The 19174-nt window shown below is 45.3% G+C and overlaps 1 protein-coding gene across 3 annotated transcripts; it reads left to right on the top strand.

Moving 5' to 3' along the window:
• Positions 1-18770, top strand: CLEC4C (C-type lectin domain family 4 member C). 3 transcript variants are annotated; one of them, XM_054444264.1, is made up of 7 exons: positions 1-429; positions 2060-2219; positions 3111-3203; positions 7964-8074; positions 11935-12080; positions 17217-17332; positions 18385-18770. In XM_054444264.1, the coding sequence occupies exons 2-7, from the start codon at positions 2189-2191 to the stop codon at positions 18527-18529; spliced, it is 642 nt and encodes a 213-aa protein (XP_054300239.1). In that variant the 5' UTR covers positions 1-429; positions 2060-2188; the 3' UTR covers positions 18530-18770. The 3 variants fall into 3 exon arrangements, with proteins under 3 accessions (XP_054300239.1, XP_054300240.1, XP_054300241.1); XM_054444265.1 differs by lacking the exon at positions 3111-3203; XM_054444266.1 differs by lacking the exon at positions 7964-8074.
• The last annotated feature ends 404 nt before the right edge of the window (positions 18771-19174 follow it).

The raw sequence follows: 19174 nt of genomic DNA, 5'->3' as shown, positions 1-19174 counted from the left end.
ACTCTGTCACCCAGGCTGGAGTGCAGTGGTACAATCACAGCTCACTGCAATCTCTGCCTCCCAGATTCCAGTGATTCTCATGCCTCAGCCCCCTGAGTAGCAGAAATTACAGGCGTGTGCCACCATGCTTGGCTAATTTTTTGGATTTTTAGTAGAGATGGGGTTTCACTATGTTGGCCAGGCTGGTCTTGAACTCCTGGCCTGAAGCAATCTGCCCACCTCAGCCTCCCACAGCGCTGAGATTATAGGCACGAGCCACTACTCCTGGCCACAAAATTCTTTAAAGAAGCCAATCCCATCCTCCCTCAAGAGCCAAGGGGCCACCTCACCCTCTTGTTACAGCAGATCCTGCCTCCCACAGTCACCCTGCTCCCAAGTGCAACCTCTGTCTGACCCCGCATGGTGTGTGGTGCCCTCCTGCCTCAGGCCGTGAGTACATGCAGCTAAACTGCTGTCAGTCTTATCTGTCCAGTGTCGGGTGTTGTGTGTCCAGCCACCCTATAACCCTGGGTTGGGACTCCCTCCCTCACCAACTAGGGAAAGAAGAAGTGCGCAAACCATCTACCAGTTCTTATCTAGATTTGTCCTCTTCAGCTGTAGCTTTTGCAATACTCTGGTCATACTCAAAGCATTCTGCTGGGATGTCACCTGACCTGGGCCTACATGCAATTCTGCTTTTATTCTGAGAAAATAATTTGTCATTCTTTCTGCTTTTATAATTTGTTCTATTTTAAATTATTTTTCTCATTTTTGCCTTTGCTCCTTTCTTCTCAGCATTGTATACTCAAAGGAATACCCTCATACTCTACATTTTAATCCAAGACAGAGGAAAGCAACAGGGAGAACCCCTGAGGCAGGGACAGAGGGAGGTTCAGGGAACTGTAAATGGGAGGTAGACAAGAGACCAAACAGGACTTTAAGTTGTTTCGGCAAGTATACAGCTTAGAAAGGATCTCATTGGTCTGGGTCCTAAAATATCTCAATGGATGGCTGCTAACTCAAAACCTTTTTTTTTTTCTTTTGAGACTGAGTCTTGCTCTGTCACCCAGGGTGGAGTGCAGTGGCGCGATCTCGGCTCACTGTAAGCTCCGCCTCCTGGGTTCAAGCAATTTTCCTGCCTCAGCCTCCTGAGTAGCTGGGACTACAGTCATGCGCCACCATGCCCAGCTAATTTTTGTATTTTTAGTAGAGACGGAGTTTCACCATGTTGGCCAGGATGGTCTCGATCTCTTGACCTTGTGATCCGCCCAACTCAGACTCCCAAAGTGCTGGGATTACAGGCATGAGCCACCGCGCCCTGCTGAAAACTTTGTTCTCACTACTCTACAAGTAAATCTCAGTTGAACTCTGGGAAGATTCTGGAATACCTAGGTTATTTATTTCTCAGTGTCTATTTCACCAGTAGTTGTAACCATCCTTCAACCAAACATCTCCATTTGAGTAGCATAGGCTATAATGGATTTTCTCTATTTAAGATTACTCAGCAGTGGCCAGGCACGTGGTGGCTCACAACGGTAACCCCAGGACTTTGGGAGGCTGTATTAGTCCTTTTTCACACTGCTGATAAAGACATACCTGAGACTGGGCAATTTACAAAAGAAAGAGGCTTTTTTTTTTTTTTTTTTTTTGAGATGGAGTTTTGTTCTTGTTGCCCAGGCTGGAGTGCAACGGCAGGAGGTCAGGAGTTCGAGACCAGCCTGGCCAATATGGTGAAACCCTGTCGCTGCTAAAAATACAAAAATTAGCTGGGCACGGTGGCGCATGCCTGTAGTCCCAGCTGCTCGGGAGGCTGAGGCAGGAGAATCGCTTGAACCCGGGAGGCAGAGGTAGCAGTGAGCCGAGATTGCACCACTATACTCCAGCCTGGGTGGCAGAGTGAGACCCTGTCTAGGAAAAAAAAAAAAAATTAATCAGACCTGCAACCATGAACTGTTTTTCATGTATTTCTCGATTTCCTTGTTTGTGTTTCCTTATTTCTGAACATGACGTATGTTTTAAATTGAAAGCTTTAGCTCACTGCAGAGTCTCCTAAGTCACATCTCTTCCTTTGCAAGAGTAGGCGAAGAAGGATCTAAGGGCTTGGCTTGTTTGAAAGAACCACACCCCCAAAGTAACATCTTTAGAGAAAGTGATACAAGAGCTTCTGCACCTCCTCATAGAGGAAGTCCAAAGGGTGTGTGCACACACAATGGTGCCTGAAGAAGAGCCTCAAGACCGAGGTGAGCACTTGTCTTCTCAGTTCTAGGGAAGGTAGTAGGAGCAGGATGGAGTGGGAAACAGGCATTGGGGTGATAGGGATGACTTTGGAAGAAGTAGACAGCTTTTCATAAATAATAATAATTTCAGTATGGAAATAGGTATGGACCCAAGATACTTGGATCAGGGAAAGATGAAAGAAAAAAAGAAAGGCCGGGTGCGGTGGCTCATGCCTGTAATCCAACACTTTGGGAGGCCAAGGTGGGCAGATCACCTGAGGTCGGGAGTTCGAGACCAGCCTGACCAACATGCAGAAACCCTGTCTCTACTAAAAATAGAAAATTAGCCGGGCGTGGTGGCACATGCCTGTAATCCCAGCTGCTTGGGAGGCTGAGGCAGGAGAATCGTTTGAACCCGGGAGGCAGAGGTTGCAGTGAGCCGAGATTGCACTGTTGCACTATAGCCTGGGCAGTAAGAGCGAAACTCCGTTTCAAGAAAAAAGAAAGAAAAAAAGAAAAACAACTCGGGCCTAGAAGGCCTTAAAGAAATATGAATTTGGCCAGGCGTGCAGGCACATGCCTAAAGTCCCAGCTACTCAGAGGCTGAGGCAGGAGGACCACTTAAGCCTGGAAGTTTGAGGCCAAGGCTCTGCGATTCAAGGGAAAGGAGAGTAGGGAACTGGAAAGTACAGTTTACTCTGAGAGTTTTGCCTGGATTTGTCTTGGGTTCCAGGGTACTATCTGGTCATTTGTTCTGAGAGAATTTCTATAATCTCTTCTTGCTTTCACATTTTTCTGTTTTAATTAGTTTTGATCATAGCCTGACTTAATTGTTCTAAGGTTTTTGGGACTCTGGTTTCCTGGGTCTTTGGCAGTGGGGATTATGACTGTGCATTTGTCTTGCTGATCTGACAGAGAAAGGATTCTGGTGGTTTCAGTTGAAGGTCTGGTCCGTGGCAGTTGTATCCATCTTGCTCCTCAGTGTCTGTTTCACTGTGAGTTGTGTGGGTAAGTTCTTGGCTGGAGTGCAGTCATCTCTTGGTTCTTTTCCCAATCACATTCTATCGATATCGATTTCCTGAAGAAACATGTTCCCCTTTCTTTTTTTTTTTTTTTTTTGAGACGGAGTCTTGCTCTGTCGCCCAGGCTGGAGTGCAGTGGCACGATCTTGGCTCACTGCAAGCTCCGCCTCCCAGGTTCACGCCATTCTCCTGCCTCAGCCTCCCGAGTAGCTGGGACTACAGGCGCCCGCCACCATGCTTGGCTAATTTTTTGTATTTTTAGTAGAGACGGGGTTTCACCGTGTTAGCCAGGATGGTCTTGATCTCCTGATCTCGTGATCTGCCCCCCTCGGCCTCCCAAAGTGCTGGGATTACAGGTGTGAGTCACCGTGCCCGGCCACGTTCCCCCTTCTTGACATAAAATGGCAACCCTAACTGAGAAGGCTGTGTTTCTAATAAAATGAGTTATTACTATTATTAATTATTCTGGATAATTTTGTGTACTTCCAGGTTTCTTTGCCTGGTTTTAGTTGCATTTTTCAAATGTGATCATAACTGTCTTGGTCAGCTTGGCCTGCCATAACAAAATACCATAGACTGGGCCAGGCGTGGTAGCTCATGCCTGTAATCCCAGCACTTCGGGAGGCCAAGGCAGGCAGATCACCTGAGGTCAGGAATTCAAGACCAGCCTGGACCATATGGTGAAACTCCGTCTCTACTAAAAATGCAAAAATTAGCTGGGTGCAGTGGCTCGTGCGTGTAATCCCAGCTACTTGGGAGGCTGAGTCAGGAGACTCAGTTGAACCCAGGAGGCAGAGGTTGCAGTGAGCTGAGATCACGCCACTGGACTCCAGCCTAGGTGACAGAGTGAGACTCTGTCTCAAAACAACAACAACAACAACAACAAAAACCATAGACTGAGTGAGTTAAAAACCAGAAATGTATTTTCTGATGGTTCTGGAGGCTGGAAGTCTGACATGAAGACGTCAGCATGGTTGGGTATGGTGAGGTCCCTCTTCCTGACTTACAGGTCCCTCTTCCTGACTCACATGATGGAGGGAGTGCTAGCTCTTCACGGTTTCTTCTTATAAGAACGCTTATCTCATCATGAGAGCCCCCCTCATAACCTCATCTAAACCTGATTTCCTCCCGAAGGCTCTATCTTCAAATACCACAAATTGGAGCTTAGGGCTTCCACATATGAACTTGGGGAGGATGCAATTCATTCTATAACAATAACTCCACTTTGATGGGTGTGCTGATGGTAGGTACCATCTAGTTGATCTGCTCCTTTGTTGTAAAAAAGTCTTTTTTGGGAATATAACTATTATTCTTTCTATGATGCTGTAATTGTATTACTGTGGGGTTTTAACCTTCATGTGAGATTCTTCCCAATATGACAGGAAAAATTGTTCATATGGCCAGGCAGTAGCTCACACGTGTAATCCCAGCACTTTGGGAGGCTCAGGTGGGAGGATCGCTTGAGGACAGAAGTTCAAGACCAGCCTGGGCAACATAGTGAGACCCTGCCTCTATACTACAAAAAATAAAAAATATAACTTGGCTTGGTGGCACGTGCCTGTGGTCCCAGCTACTCAGGAGGTTGAGGCAGGAGGATCGCTTGAACCCAGGAATTTGAGGCTGCAGTGAGCTACAATCGTACCACTGCAATCGAGGCTGGGCGACAGAGAGACCCTGCCTCAAGAAAAAAAAAAAAAGTTTATACGGTGATACAATGGAAGAATAAACAAAGTAAACGATTATTAATTGCTACTCCCTTTGCCAAGTTTTATATTTTTGTGACATCTGACAAATTTCCCAACTCTCTCGTTTACTATTTTGGTGTCAAAATGTCTCTGTTATCTAATATTATGATTAGAAACAGAAATGAAACATCTGTGAGGAAGTTACTGAATACAATGACTTCCTATGTCAAGTAAAAATGTGTTGATGATACAGTCTTCAGTTTCTTTCTAGTTGTAAATACATCTCACAGTTTTCAATGTAACCCTAAGAGGCAGAATTATTATTAAAGTTAAACTTTGCTTTGCTTTTTATAACAAAAGGCAAGAGACAAAAGGGCTTAAAGATGTGATATGGTTGGGATAGTTGTCCCTTCCAAGTCTCATGTTGAAAATTTGAAATTTGGAAGGGACAACTATCACTTGAAATTTGCAATCCCCAGTGTTGGAGGTGGGGCCTGGCAGGAGGTTTTGAGTGATGCAGGTGGATCCCTCATGAATGGCTTGGTGCCCTCCTCGAAGGAATGAGTGAGTTCTTGCTCTTAGTTCGGGTGAGATCAGCCCCTCCCCTCACTCTCTCTTGCACCCTCTCTTGCCATATGATATGCCGGCTCCCGCTTTGCCTTCCACTATGACTGAAAGCTTCCTGAGGCCTCACCAGAAGGTGAGCAGATGCTGGCACCATGCTTACTGTACAGTCTGCAGAACTGTGAGCCAGTACAATGTCTTTTCCTTATAAATACCAAGTCTCAGGCATTCCTTTATAGCAATGCAAAAACGGACTAATACAAGATGGTTATTTAATTATCTCAGAGGAAAGAAGACATGCAAGAACTTAAAGACATAAATTAAGAGAAAATAGAAGAGTTTGACTAGGTTTAGTCTCAAAATCAGAATGATGAAATACATGAATAAAGAATTAAGGCCGGGCGTGGTGGCTCACTTTGGGAGGCTGAGGCGGGCGGATCACGAGGTCAGGAGATCGAGACCATGGTGAAACCCCGTCTCTACTAAAAAAAATACAAAAAAAATTAGCCGGGCGCGGTGGCAGGCGCCCGTAGTCCCAGCTACTCAAGAGGCTGAGGCAGGAGAATGGTGTGAACCCAAGAGGCGGAGCTTGCAGTGAGCCGAGATCATGCCACTGCACTCCAGCCTGGGCAACAGAGCAAGACTCCATCTCAAAAAAAAAAGAAAAAAAAAAAAAAAGAAGTGAGGATAAGTGAAAAGTCAGATCTTGCTCTATGTGCATGCCAGTGAACAAGAGAGACCATTTTTAGCAAAAGATGTCTAAATGTCTCCAAAGGGTTAGGTTTTATCTTATATTTAATTTGACCCAAATGGTTTACTTACAGTTACAGCCATCAGAAAACTATAGAAAAACCAAAAGACCTGTGATATTTTAGGATTAATAGAATTAGATGCTGTTACCTAGTAAGTCAACAAATGCTTACTGAACACCTAGTATGAGCAGGCCACTTTTCTGGGTGCTGGGTATATAGCGTGAATACAATGAAATTCCTTCACTAGACTGTATGTTATTGTAGGGGGAGCTCAAGATATATACATATGTAAACTTATAAACAAACAAGATAAATGAATATAAGAAAGGGTTAAGAACACATTTTTTACTGGACCTGAACAGAAAGAAGCATGAGAAAAAAACAGTACGGCTTGAAATGGGATGGGCAGGAGAGAGATGTTGCAGACTTTGTAAGAGCATAACGTTCTTTTATTTATTTATTTATTTTTGAGATGGAGTCTCGTTCTGTTGCCAGGCTGGAGTGCAGTGGTGCGATCTCGGCTCACTGCAACCTTCGCCTCCCAGGTTCAAGTGATTCTGCTGCCTCAGCCTCCTGAGTAGCTGGGATTAATAGACACGTGCCACCACGCCTGGCTAATTTTTGTATTTTTAGTAGAGACGGTGTTTCACCATGTCGGTCAGGCTGGTCTCAAACTCCTGACCTCATGATCCACCCACCTCGGCCTCCCAAAATGCTGGGGATTACAAGCATGAGCCACTGTGCCCAGCCCTTTTTTTTTTTTTTTTTGAGACAAAGTCTGGCTCTATTGCCCAGGCTAGAGTGCAATGGCATGGTCTCTGCTCACTGAAACCTCCACCTCCCAGGTTCAAGTGATTCTCCTGCCTCAGCCTCCTATAGCTGGGATGACAGGCATGTGCCACCACGCCCACCTAATTTTTGTATTTTTAGTAGAGACAGGGTTTCACCATGTTGGCTGGGCTGGGCTTGAACTCCTGACCTCAGGTGATCCACCTGCCTTGGCCTCCCAAAGTACTGGGATTACAGGTGTGAGCCACCATGCCCAGCCGTAAAGTCGTAAGGTTCTTTATTTTTATTTATTTATTTATTTATTTTTTGAGATGGAGTTGCACTCTTGTCACCCAGGCTGGAGTGCAATGGCACAATCTCGGCTCACTGCAACCTCTGTCTTCCAAGTTCAAGTGATTTTCCTGCCTCAGCCTCTTGAGTAACTGGGATTACAGGCGCCTGCCACCACCCTTGGCTAATTGTTTTTTTGAGACAGAGTCTTGCTCTGTCGTCCAGGCTGGATTGCAATGGCGTGATCTTGGCTTACTGCAACCTCTGCCTCCTGGGTTCAAGCAATTCTCCTGCCTCAGCCTCCCAGGTAGCTCGGATTATAGGTGCCCGCCACCACGCCCAGCTAATTTTTGTATTTTTAGTAGAGACGGGGTTTCACCATGTTGGTCAAACTCCTGACCTCAAGTGATCCACCAGCCTCGGCCTCCCAAAGCGCTGGGATTACAGGCGTGAGCCACTGCGCCTGGCCACTTGGCTAATTTTTATATTTTTGGTGGAGACGGGGTTTCACCATGTTGGCCAGGCTGGTCTCTAACTCCCAACCTCAAATGATCCTCCCACCTCGGCCTCCTAAAGTGGTGAGATTACAGGCGTGAGTCACTGCGCCTGTCCACAGCATAAGGTTGTATAGTACAACACAGATCCACTTAGAAGAATGAGAACTAACTCTGATTTCTCTTTCCCAGTGACTCACAATTTTATATGTAGCAAAACTGTCGAGAGGCTGTCCAAGTTACGAGAGTGTCAACAGTATCATCCAAGCCTGACCTGCGTCGTGGAAGGAAAGGACATAGAAGGTACAACTCTGCAATGAGCAACAAGACTTCTCTTGCTATTAATCAAATTTCTAGTCTGATGGTTTATATCTTCAGCACTAAAATTATCAACTGCGGCCTGGTTTTTCCTACTGCATTCTTTAACTATCTACTTGGTATCTTAAATAGACACCTCAGGCTGGGCCCAATGGCTCACACCTGTAATCCCAGCACCTTGAGAGGCCGAGGTGGGTGGATTACCTGAGGGTCTGGAGTTTGAGACCAGCCTGGCCAAAACCGCATCTCTACTAAAAATGCAAAAAAAAAGGCCGGGCGCAGTGGCTCACGCCTGCAATCCCAGCACTTTGGGAGGCCGAGGCGGGCGGATCACGAGGTCAGGAGATCGAGACCACGGTGAAACCCCGTCTGTACTAAAAATACAAAAAATTAGCTGGGTGCAGTGGCAGGCGCCTGTAGTCCCAGCTACTCGGGAAGCTGAGGCAGGAGAATGGTGTGAACCCGGAAGGTGGAGCTTGCAGTGAGCCGAGATCGCGCCACTGCACTCCAGCCTGGGTGACAGAGCGAGACTCCATCTCAAAAAAAATAGACACCTCAAAATTAAAGTATCAAACAAGGGTCCTCAGAACTGTCTCACTTCCTCCTGCTCCCATCAATATTAAAGCCTAAAACTCAAGAATCATTTTTAGCAGTTTTTTTCTCTTTTTTCTTTCTTTTCTTTTTTGAGACGGAGTCTCACTCTGTCGCCCAGGCTGGAGTGCAGTGGTGCGATCTCAGCTCACTGCAACCTCTGCCTCCCAGGTTCAAGCAGTTCTCCTGCCTCAGCCTCCCAAGTAACTGGGACTACAGGCACACGCCGCCAGGCCGGCTAATTTTTTTGTATTTTAGTGGAGACGGGGTTTCACCTTGTTGTCCAGGCTGGTCGCGAACTCCTGAGCTCAGGCAATCCTCCCGCCTTGGCCTCCCAAAGTGCTGGGATTACAGGCGTGAGCCACCGTGCCTGGCCAGCAGTTTTTCTTTGCTTATCATCTTCACTCCTGCATCCAATTAATCACTAAGTTCAACAGTAAATATATCCCTCTCACTATACAATTCTGGATTAACTGAAAAATAAATATACACAGGATTCAGATAAGAATAAAATTATGCCTGGCATGGTAGCTCACATCTGTAATCCCAGTGCTTTGGGAGGCTGAGGAGAGGTAATCACCTAAGCACAGGAGCTTGAAACCAGCCTGGGAAACATGATGGGACCTCATCTCTACAAAATATTTAAAAAATAAATCACCCAGGCCCAGCACGGTGGCTCATGCCTGTAATCCCAGCACTTTTGGAAGGCCGAGGCAGGTGGATCACCTGAGGTCAGGAGTTCGACACCAGCCTAACCAACATGGAGAAAACCTGTCTCTATTAAAAATACAAAATTAGCTGGGCGTGGTGGTGCATGCCTGTAATCCCAGCAACTTGGGAGGCTGAGGTAGGAGAATCACTTGAACCCGGGAGGTGGAGGTTGTGGTGAGCTGAGATTGTCCCAGCCTGGACAATAAGAGTGAAACTCCATCTCCAAAAAAAAAAAAAAAAAAAAGAAAATTACCCAGCTATGGTGGCATGTGCCTATAGTCCTAGCTACTTTGGAGGCTGAGGTGGGAGGATCAGTCGAGCTCAGGAGGTTGAGGCTGCAGTGAGCAGCAATTACACTGCTGCACTCCAGCCTGGGTGACAAAGTGAGACCCTGTCTAAAAAAAGATAATAATAAATAAAAATAAAATTATCAGCTTTATTGATGGTAAAACCAAACCATGAAATATGGCCTAGAGTGAGGCCAAACTGTTGCTCCCTAGTCCAGGCCTACTCACCTCCTCAGGGATAATTGGTCAGCTGTGTCCAGGATCAGGGACTGCCTACAGCCTCGTATGCAGAGCCAGAGGGAGGCAAGTTCCACCCCAGAAATGGCTCTATGGCCTTAATCCTTTGCAGGAAGGAAATATGGACCCAAAGGGCATCAAACAGTTATTTCAAGAATGAAATAGGCCAGGTGCGGTGGCTCACGCCTGTAATCCCAGCACTTTGGGAGGCCGAGGCGGGCGGATCACGAGGTCAAGAGATTGAGACTATCCTGGCCAACATGATGAAACCCCGTCTCTATTAAAAATATAAAAAGTAGCCGGGCATGGTGGCGGGCGCCTGTAGTCCCAGCTACTCTGGAGGCTGAGGCAGGAGAATTGCTTGAACCCGGGAGGCAGAGGTTGCAGCGAGCCGAGATCACGCCATTGCACTCCAGCCTGGGTGACAGAGCGAGATGCCATCTCAAAAAAAAAAAAAAAAAAAAGGAACGAAATAATTCATTCTCTACTTATAGGGAAAAACTGAGAGAGGTAAAAAGATGACAAGAGTTTCTTTTTCAAAACTACTGGTGGGAATTGAACAATGAGAACACTTGGACACAGGGTGGGGAACATCACACACTGGGGCCTGTTGTGGGGTGGGTGGAGCAGGGAGGGATAGCATTGGGAGATATACCTAAGGTAAATGACGAGTTAATGGGTGCAGCACACCAACATGGCACATGTATACATATGTAACAAACCTGCACATTGTGCACATGTACCCTAGAACTTAAAGTATAATTAAAAAAAAAAAAAACTACTATAGGAGGCCAGGCTCAGTGGCTCATGCCTGTAATTCCAGCAGTTCAGGGCAGCTGAGGCCAGTGGATCACTTGATCCCAGGAGTTCCAGATCAGCCTGGGCAACGAAGCAAGACTCTATCTCTACAAATAATACAAAAAAAATTAGCTGGGTGTGGTGGCGTGCCCCTGTGGTCCCAGCTACTTGGGAGGCTGAGGTGGGAGGATCACTTGAACCCAGGTCAAGTCTGCAGTGAGCCATGATTATGCCACTGCACTCCAGCTTAGATGACAAAGCATGATCCTGTCTCTAAAAAATTTTTTTAAAAATTTATTTTGGTATGACGTATGTGAAAATACAAATAAAAACATTTTGATATGGTCTACATTATCACTGTTTGTTAGAGGGAATGTATATAATCTCTTTTGTGCTGACAGTGGAAGAAACTGGTGCTTCGAAGGAGGAGAAATGGATATTTTTCAGCGCTTACTGCTCTTAAGTGTTTTGCATGTATTATGTCATCTCAACCTTTCAACATTCTGAGTGAGAAATATTCCCATTTACAAATGAAAAGAAAAATATTTAAGGCTTAGAGTGGTTATATAATTTTCCCAAAATTACAGCACAGAAAATGAGGTTGCAACCCAGATCTGTCTTACTCTAGACTCATTCTTTATAATGGGATGCTAAACTCTAAATGATATTTATATCTATAATTATTAGTGACAAATATAACATTGTCGAGCTTATTTTTGCTAAAGATGTGGACATGGTTCATATATGACCACCAATGAATGATGAGAACCTGAAGTTAAAGTATTTGTCTTTCAAATAATTTTTGTGGGTTTAAAGCAGGGCCTGGAAAACTAAGGCATGAGCCAGACTCAACAAGCTGCCTATTTTTGTAAATGGCATTTTATTGCCATACTTATGTTCTTTTTTTTTTTCTTTGGTAACATATTGCCAGTGGTTGCTTTCGTACTGCAGTAGCAGAGTTGAGCAGTTGCAACAGAGACTGTATGGCCCAAAAAGCCTAAGATATGTACTATCTGGCCTTTTGCAGGAAGTTTGCTGGTCCCCGTATAGAGTAAAATGATCTAGGGATTAGTAAATACACCAGTAACTGAGTTCAGCTTCGGAAAATCCATGGCAATCCATAGGTGAAAACTAATTAAACCTTAGCAAGCTAAGCTTATAACTTTATGTGAGGAGAATTCTCTGTTAATATTTTTTCTTCTTCTGTACTCATTTGGGAAGATTGGAGCTGCTGCCCAACCCCTTGGACTTCATTTCAGTCTAGTTGCTACTTTATTTCTACCGTGATGCAATCTTGGACTAAGAGTCAGAAGAACTGTTCTGTGATGGGGGCTGATCTGGTGGTGATCAACACCAAGGAAGAGCAGGTATGTTCTAACAGGCAAGGTGGTCAGCTAATCTGTTTCCTTTCTTAACTGATAGAGTCTTTTTTTTTATTGCCCTGAAAGTTCAAAGACAGGAAAAAAAAAACTTCCGGGTAAAAAAATAAAAAACACAGGAAAATCTCCTTAATCTGGAACACTCAAAAATGACTTTTATTTTTATTTTTATTTTTCTGGGGGACAATCTCCTTTTGTTGCCCAGCCTGGAGTGTAATGGCATGATCTCAGCTTCCTGCAGCCTCCGCCTCCCAGGTTCAGGTGATTCTCCTGCCTCAGCCTCCCAAGTAGCTGGGAGGGCAGGCGTGCACCACCACGCCTGGCTAATTTTTGTATTTCTAGAAGAGACGAGGTTTCACCATGTTAGTCAGGCTGGTCTTGAACTCCTGACCTCAAATGATCCACCTGCCTCGGCCTCCCAAAATGTTGGGATTACAGGCGTGAGCCACCATGCGTGGCCAACAATAACTTTATTTTTTATTTTTATTTATTTATTTATTTTGAGACGGAATCTCGCTCTGTTGCCCAGGCTGGAGTGCAGTGGCACAATCTCGCTTACTGCAAGCTCCGCCTCCCGGGTTCACGCCATTCACCTGCCTCCCAAGTAGCTGGGACTACAGGCGCCTGCCACCATGCCTGGCTAATTTTTTTGTATTTTTAGTAGAGACGGGGTTTCACCATGTTAGCCAGGATGGTCTGGATCTCCTGACCTCACGATCTGCCTGTCTCGGCCTCCCAAAGTGCTGGGATTACAGGCGTGGGCCACTGTGCCCAGATCTTCTTTTTTTATTTTTTTGAGACAGAGTCTCTCTCTGTCACCCCAGGCTAGAGTGCAGTGGCGTGATCTCGGCTCACTGCAACCTCTGACTTCTGTGTTCAAGTGATTCTTCTGACTCAGCTTCCTGACCAGCTGGGATTACAGGTGCATGCCACCACTCCTGGCTAATTTTTGTATTTTTAGTAGAGACAGGGTTACACCATGTTGTCCAGGCTAGTCTCAAACTCCTAGCCTCAAGTGATCCGCCTGCCTCGGTCTTCCAAAGTGCTGGGATTATAGGCCTGAGCCACCATGCCTGGCCTATAGAATGTTTCAAATTATCCTTGTGTGATGGATGTTGTACTTGAAAAATTATTTATAAAAATAATTGGAGGCCAGGCACGGTGGCTCTTGCTTGTAACCCTAGCACTTTGGGAGGCTGAGGCGGGTGGATCACCTCAGGTCAGGAGTTTGAGACCAGCCTGGCCAACATGGCGAAACCCTTCTCTACTAAAAATACAAAAATTAGCTGGGTATGGTGGCGCATGCCTGTAATCACAGTTACTCAGGAGGCTGAGGCAGGAGAATTGCTTGAACCCAGGGGGCAGAGGTTGCAGTGAGCCAAGATCATGCCACTTCATTCCAGCCTGGGCGAAAAAGCAAAACTCTGTCTCAAAAAAAAAAAAAAAAAAAAAAAAAATTGGAGGCTTAAGATATTATTCTCTTCCAAAGAGTATTTTCATTTGCTTTTGCCACATGCATTGGCACAAGTCCTACAGTACATTACGGCAATTTCAGGGCTTGAAATTTCTACAATATCCAAATGATTCAAAGCCAGATCATAATCTATATGAGGTCTGATTTACTGCCCATTTACCCTTACCTCTTTCTTGGCTCTGGACTCTAATTTTTGCCTAACCCTACAAAGTTTTCAAAAGTGCTGTTCATCCTGTCTCCCCAGCCATGTTGTAAACTTTTATTTGTTTTGACTTCCTATGCCACATTTAGCACAGAGTCTGAGCAGACAATAGACTGCTTGAATGTTCAATGAATGAATGAATAGATAAATTGATATGGTGGAGAGGGAGGGAAGCACACAAACCACTAACAATGTCTCGTATATGTTCATGTACATTCAAAATAATCTGAAAACCTATGTCAAAATATCTTTTCTTGTTTGTACAACATTATTTGAGGCCTGGCGACGTGTTTCATGCCTGTAGTCCCGGAAACCTGGGTGGCTGAGGCAGGAGAATTGCTTGAATCTGGGAGGCAGAGGTTGCAGTGAGCCGAGATCATACCACTGCACTCCAGCCTGGGTGAGAGAGCAAGACTCCATCTCAAAAAGAAACAAGTAAAACAAAACAAAATATATGACGACTGGGTGCAGTGGCTCATGCCTGTAATCTCAGCATGTTGGGAGGCCAAGGTGGGCAGATCACTTGAGGCCAGGAGTTCAAGACCAGCTTGGGGGCCAGGCACGGTGGCTCACGCCTGTAATCCCAGCACTTTGGGAGGCTGAGGTGGCTGGATCACAAGGTCAGGAGATTGAGACCATCCTGGCTAACATGGTGAAACCCCGTCTCTACTAAAAATACAAAAAATTAGCCGGGCATGGTGGCGGGAGCCTGTAGTCCCAGCTACTCGGGAGGCTGAGGCAGGAGAATGGCGTGAACTCAGGAGAGGGAGCTTGCAGTGAGCCGAGATCTCGCCACTACACTCTAGCCTGGGCGACAGAGCAAGACTCCGTCTCAAAAAAAAAAAAGAAAAAAAAAAAAGACCAGCTTGGTCAACATGGTGAAACTCCATCTCTACTAAAAATACAAAAATTAGCCAGGTGTGGTGGCACGCACCTGTAGTCCCAGTTACTCAGGAGGCTGAGGCATGAGAATCACTTGAACCCAGAAAGCAAAGGTTGCCCTGAGCCGAGATCACACCATTGCACTCCAGCCTCGGCAACAGACCAAGACTCCATCACAAAAAAAAAAAAAAAAATTTGGCTTTCTAAAATTTGATTATAGACCTCTATCTTTCTTGTAACACAGAACATGTACTGGTTAAGAATACTGGCTCTAGAGTTAGAGCTCTGTTATTTATTAGTTGTGTGACCTTTGACAACTTTATCTTTCTAAATCTCTGTTTCCTGAGACTTAGTAAAATGGAGACAGCAACACTATCTTCCTCACAGTAGTAGTTGTAAGATTTAAATGAAGTAACTTATGCAAACTCATGGCATAATATTTGGCATATAGTAGACAATAACTAATTTTAACTACTACTATTATTATTATAAATATCTTTATTTTATTTATTTATTTATTTTTGAGACAGAGTGTTGCTCTGTCACTCTGTTGCCGAGACTGGAGTGCAGTGGCGCGATCTCCGCTCACTGCAGCTCCGCCTCCTGGGTTCATGCCATTCTCCTGCCTCAGCCTCCTGAGTAGCTGCCTGCCACCATGCCCGGCTAATTTTTTGTGTTTTAGTAGAGACGGGGTTTCACCATCTTAGCCAGGATGGTCTTAATCTTCTGACCTCATGATCCGCCAGCCTTGGCCTCCCAAAGTGCTGGGATTATGGGTGTGAACCACCACACCTGGCCATAAATATCTTAATTTTAAAGTGACCTGTGGCCGGGCGCAGTGGCTCACGCCTGTAATCCCAGCACTTTGGGAGGCCGAGGAGGGTGGATCACAAGGTCAGGAGATTGAGACCATCCTGGCCAACATGGTGAAACCCCATCTCTACTAAAAATACAAAAAAATTGGCTGGGCATGGTGGCTCGTGCCTGTAATCCCAGCTACTCTGGAGGCTGAGGCAGAAGAACCACTTGAACCAGGGATTTGGAGGTTGCAGTGAGCCGAGATCGCACCACTGCACTCCAGCCTGGCGACAGAGTGAGACTCCATCTCAAAAAAATAAATAAAAAAAATTAAAAAATAAAGTGACCTGTGGCTGGACATCATGGCTCACGCCTGTAATCCCGGCACTTTGGGAGGCCTAGGCAGGCAAATCACCTGAGGTCACGAGTTCGAGACCAGCCTGGCCAACATGGTGAAACCCCCTTTCTACTAAAAATACAAAAATTAGCCAGGCGTGATGGTGCATGCCTGTAATCCCAGCTACTCAGGAGGCTGTGGCAGGAGACTCACTTGAACCCGCGAGGCAGAGGTTGCAGTGACCCGAGATCGTGCCACTGCACTCCAGCCTGGGTAACAGAGTAAGACTCTGTCTAAAAAAAGAAAGAAAAAAAAAGTGACCTGAAGCATTTGGAGTGTGCATGCAAAGTTGTTTTTTATTTTTGGGCAGGGGGTGGGTTTGCATTTTTTGGACGCAGAGTCTCATTCTGTCACCCATGCTGGAGTGCAATAACATGAGCTCGGCTCACTGCAGCTTCTACTTCCCAGGTTCAGGCGATTCTCATCCTCAGCCACTTGAGTAGTTGAGATTACAGACTCCCTTTAAAAGAAGAATATATTAGGAGTGAGGGAGAATTTCCTCGCTACATGCAGAGCCTTGAAGAATGCCGTCACTTAGCAAAGAAATAGGAAAGCAAGTGTGACATGAGGATTTATGATGGCCATTGCTAGAGCATGCTCCTGTATGTGCCAAACATCATGCTCACAAGTGATGTCTTTGATCCAGCCCTGCTCAGCCAGAGGCCTCTGCTCCTGGGCAGGGGCCCTTTGTGGCTACTCCTGGGTCTTCTCCTTTTTATTCTTTTCTTCCTATGGCCTAAGAACTCAGTTCAACTTGAGTCCCCTAAAGGCTATTGTAAGAATTAAAGAAAGAAGAAAGAAATACGAAAGTTGGCTTGCCAGTCTATTTTAGAGAATTATCTTAGAGAAAATAAACCTGAGAGGAGCTTCTGGCTGACTTAGATCAGAGGCCCACTCTCTTACAGACCAAGAGTTTTTAAGGATTCAGGGTGGCAGAGTTTATCAGAGGCTTGGACTGCTTCTGTGTCTCTTTGTTGTGCTTATCTGGGAGGGAGAGTTGTATGTCTGTTCCCATACGTCTTTCTGCAGCTGCAGGCATATCCCCCCAGTCTGCCTTTAGCTTTCCTATCTTAGTGCACCCGAAGGGAAAGGAATGTGCTTATTAAGGCCCACTGTTTTACTGGGGCCCATTGTATGAGGGTGAAGTTTAGCAGTTGCCCAAGAGACCTATCCCCCACCTCCCTCTGTGCCTGAGCTGTCTTATCTGTGTTTTACTGTCTGCTCTTTCTATCTACTTGTAGTTAGAATAGAAGTGATTTCCTTGAAATGCATGAGGCTAGAAAGGGAGCTGGAACTTAAAGTGGCGGTGTTCATCCAGGATGAGGGTGCTCCTGCTCTATCAGCTATGATTCTTCCATTTTCTTCCCTCAGGATTTCATCATTCAGAATCTGAAAAGAAATTCTTCTTATTTTCTGGGGCTGTCAGATCCAGAGGGTCGGCGACATTGGCAATGGGTTGACCAGACACCATACAATGAAAATGTCACGTGAGTACAGAATGAGGTAAAGGACCCTGAGTCCTGATCATGTAGGGGGTTTAGGATGTTCCATCAGCTATTAAGCAAACAAACAATAAAACCCACAACACTTTTTAAAACCTAGGTCTATTTGACATCAAGGGTTGTGCTTTTTTTTTTTTTAGACAAGAGTCTCACTCCATCACCCAGGCTAGAGTGCAGTGGTATGATCTCGGCTCACTGCAACCTCTGCCTCCTGGGTTCAAGTGATTCTCCTGCCTCAGGCTCATGAGTAGCTGGGATTACAGGCATGTGCCACCACACCCAGCTAATTTTTGTAATTTTAGTAGAGATGGGTTTCACCATGTTGGCCAGGCTGGTCTCGAACTCCTGAACTCAAGTGATCCACCTGCCTTGGCCTCCCAAAGTGCTAAGATTACAGGTGTGAGCCAACATGCCCGGCCATTTATGTATTTCTTTACAAATTTTAAAGCACTTTAGTACAGATTACCACTTTTAACATTTATATCAACTATGTCAAATACGTAAGGACATTGTTCTAGTTCCCATTTTTTCAGATGGAAGAACTGAGAATCAGGGAAATTAAATTACTTGCACTAAATAACAGAGACTAAGTAGCAGATCCAGGTAATTTACCTAGTTCTTCAGACTCCAAAAGCAGTGCATAAAACCTAATTAATACTTGTGACTAGGGAAAAAAAAATCTTTGAATCATTTAACTCTGTGAGTTGGAAGTTCTATGGCAATTGGACATAGGGATGGCCAAACTGAAGGAATCCTCTTGGATATCTGCCAGGAGGATGTTCAATGTATGCTGAGTTGATTAAGATGACAGAGTACTAGGTCATATGGGAACAGTTTTCAGGGGAAATACCAGAGACACAAGTGGAGAGGAAACTGCCTGAACATGAGGTTTTACAAAACGTGGCAGCAGAAGTGAGAAGGTGGTTTGGGTATACGTGACCTTGACTTTCACACTGTTTAACCCTAGCCCTCTCCCAGTCTCTAACCTTTTCCAAACCACTGTTTCAAAACACTACTGTCCTTTATCTACCTTTCAGATTCTGGCACAGAGGTGAACCCAATAACCTTGATGAGCGTTGTGCGATAATAAATTTCCGTTCTTTAGAAGAATGGGGCTGGAATGACGTTCACTGTCATGTACCTCAGAAGTCAATTTGCAAGATGAAGAAGATCTACATATAAATGAAATATTCTCCCTGGAAATGTGTTTGGGTTGGCATCCACCGTTGTAGAAAGCTAAATTGATTTTTTAATTTATGTGTAAGTTTTGTACAAGGAATGCCCCTAAAATGTTTCAGTGGCTGTCACCTATTACACTTATGATATAATCCATTCACACATTCATTTATTCATTCATAAAATGAGTGTTTAGGGAATATTTTTCTATGTGCCAGAAACTACTGGAGAATGCTTTTGCAGAAAAACAGAGGGAGCATGAGCATCTGCTCTTCTTTTCTTTTTTTTTTGAGACGGAGTCTTACTCTGTCGCCCAGGCTGGAGTGCAGTGGCGCGATCTCGGCTCACTGCCAGCTCCGCCTCCCAGGTTCACGCCATTCTCCTGCCTCAGCCTCCCCAGTAGCTGGGACTACAGGCGCCCGCCACCACGCCTGGCTAATTTTTCGTATTTTTTAGTAGAGACGGGGTTTCACAGTGTTAGCCAGGATGGTCTCGATCTCCTGACCTTGTGATCCACCCACCTCAGCCTCCCAAAGTGCTGGGATTACAGGCGTGAGCCACTGCGCCCGGCCACGTCTGCTCTTATTTTCCGACAGCTGAGGGGTGAAGTGCCGTTATGGGCTGAATTGTGTCCCCTCAAATTCGTATATT

The sequence above is a fragment of the Pongo pygmaeus genome, chromosome 10, assembly GCF_028885625.2.
Source record: "Pongo pygmaeus isolate AG05252 chromosome 10, NHGRI_mPonPyg2-v2.0_pri, whole genome shotgun sequence".
Classification (NCBI taxonomy): Eukaryota; Metazoa; Chordata; class Mammalia; order Primates; family Hominidae; genus Pongo; species Pongo pygmaeus.
The sequence above is the reverse complement of the archived record's forward strand: the minus strand, read 5'-3'. Positions and strand labels throughout refer to the sequence as shown.

Excerpts from the sequence above, each read along its gene's own strand:
- CLEC4C (XM_054444264.1), top strand. The coding sequence starts at position 2,189 with ATGGTGCCTGAAGAAGAGCCTCAAGACCGAG. Across the intron at positions 2,220-3,110 it reads AGAAGAGCCTCAAGACCGAG|AGAAAGGATTCTGGTGGTTT; the intron begins GTGAGCACTTGT and ends CTGATCTGACAG. Across the intron at positions 12,081-17,216 it reads TCAACACCAAGGAAGAGCAG|GATTTCATCATTCAGAATCT; the intron begins GTATGTTCTAAC and ends TTCTTCCCTCAG.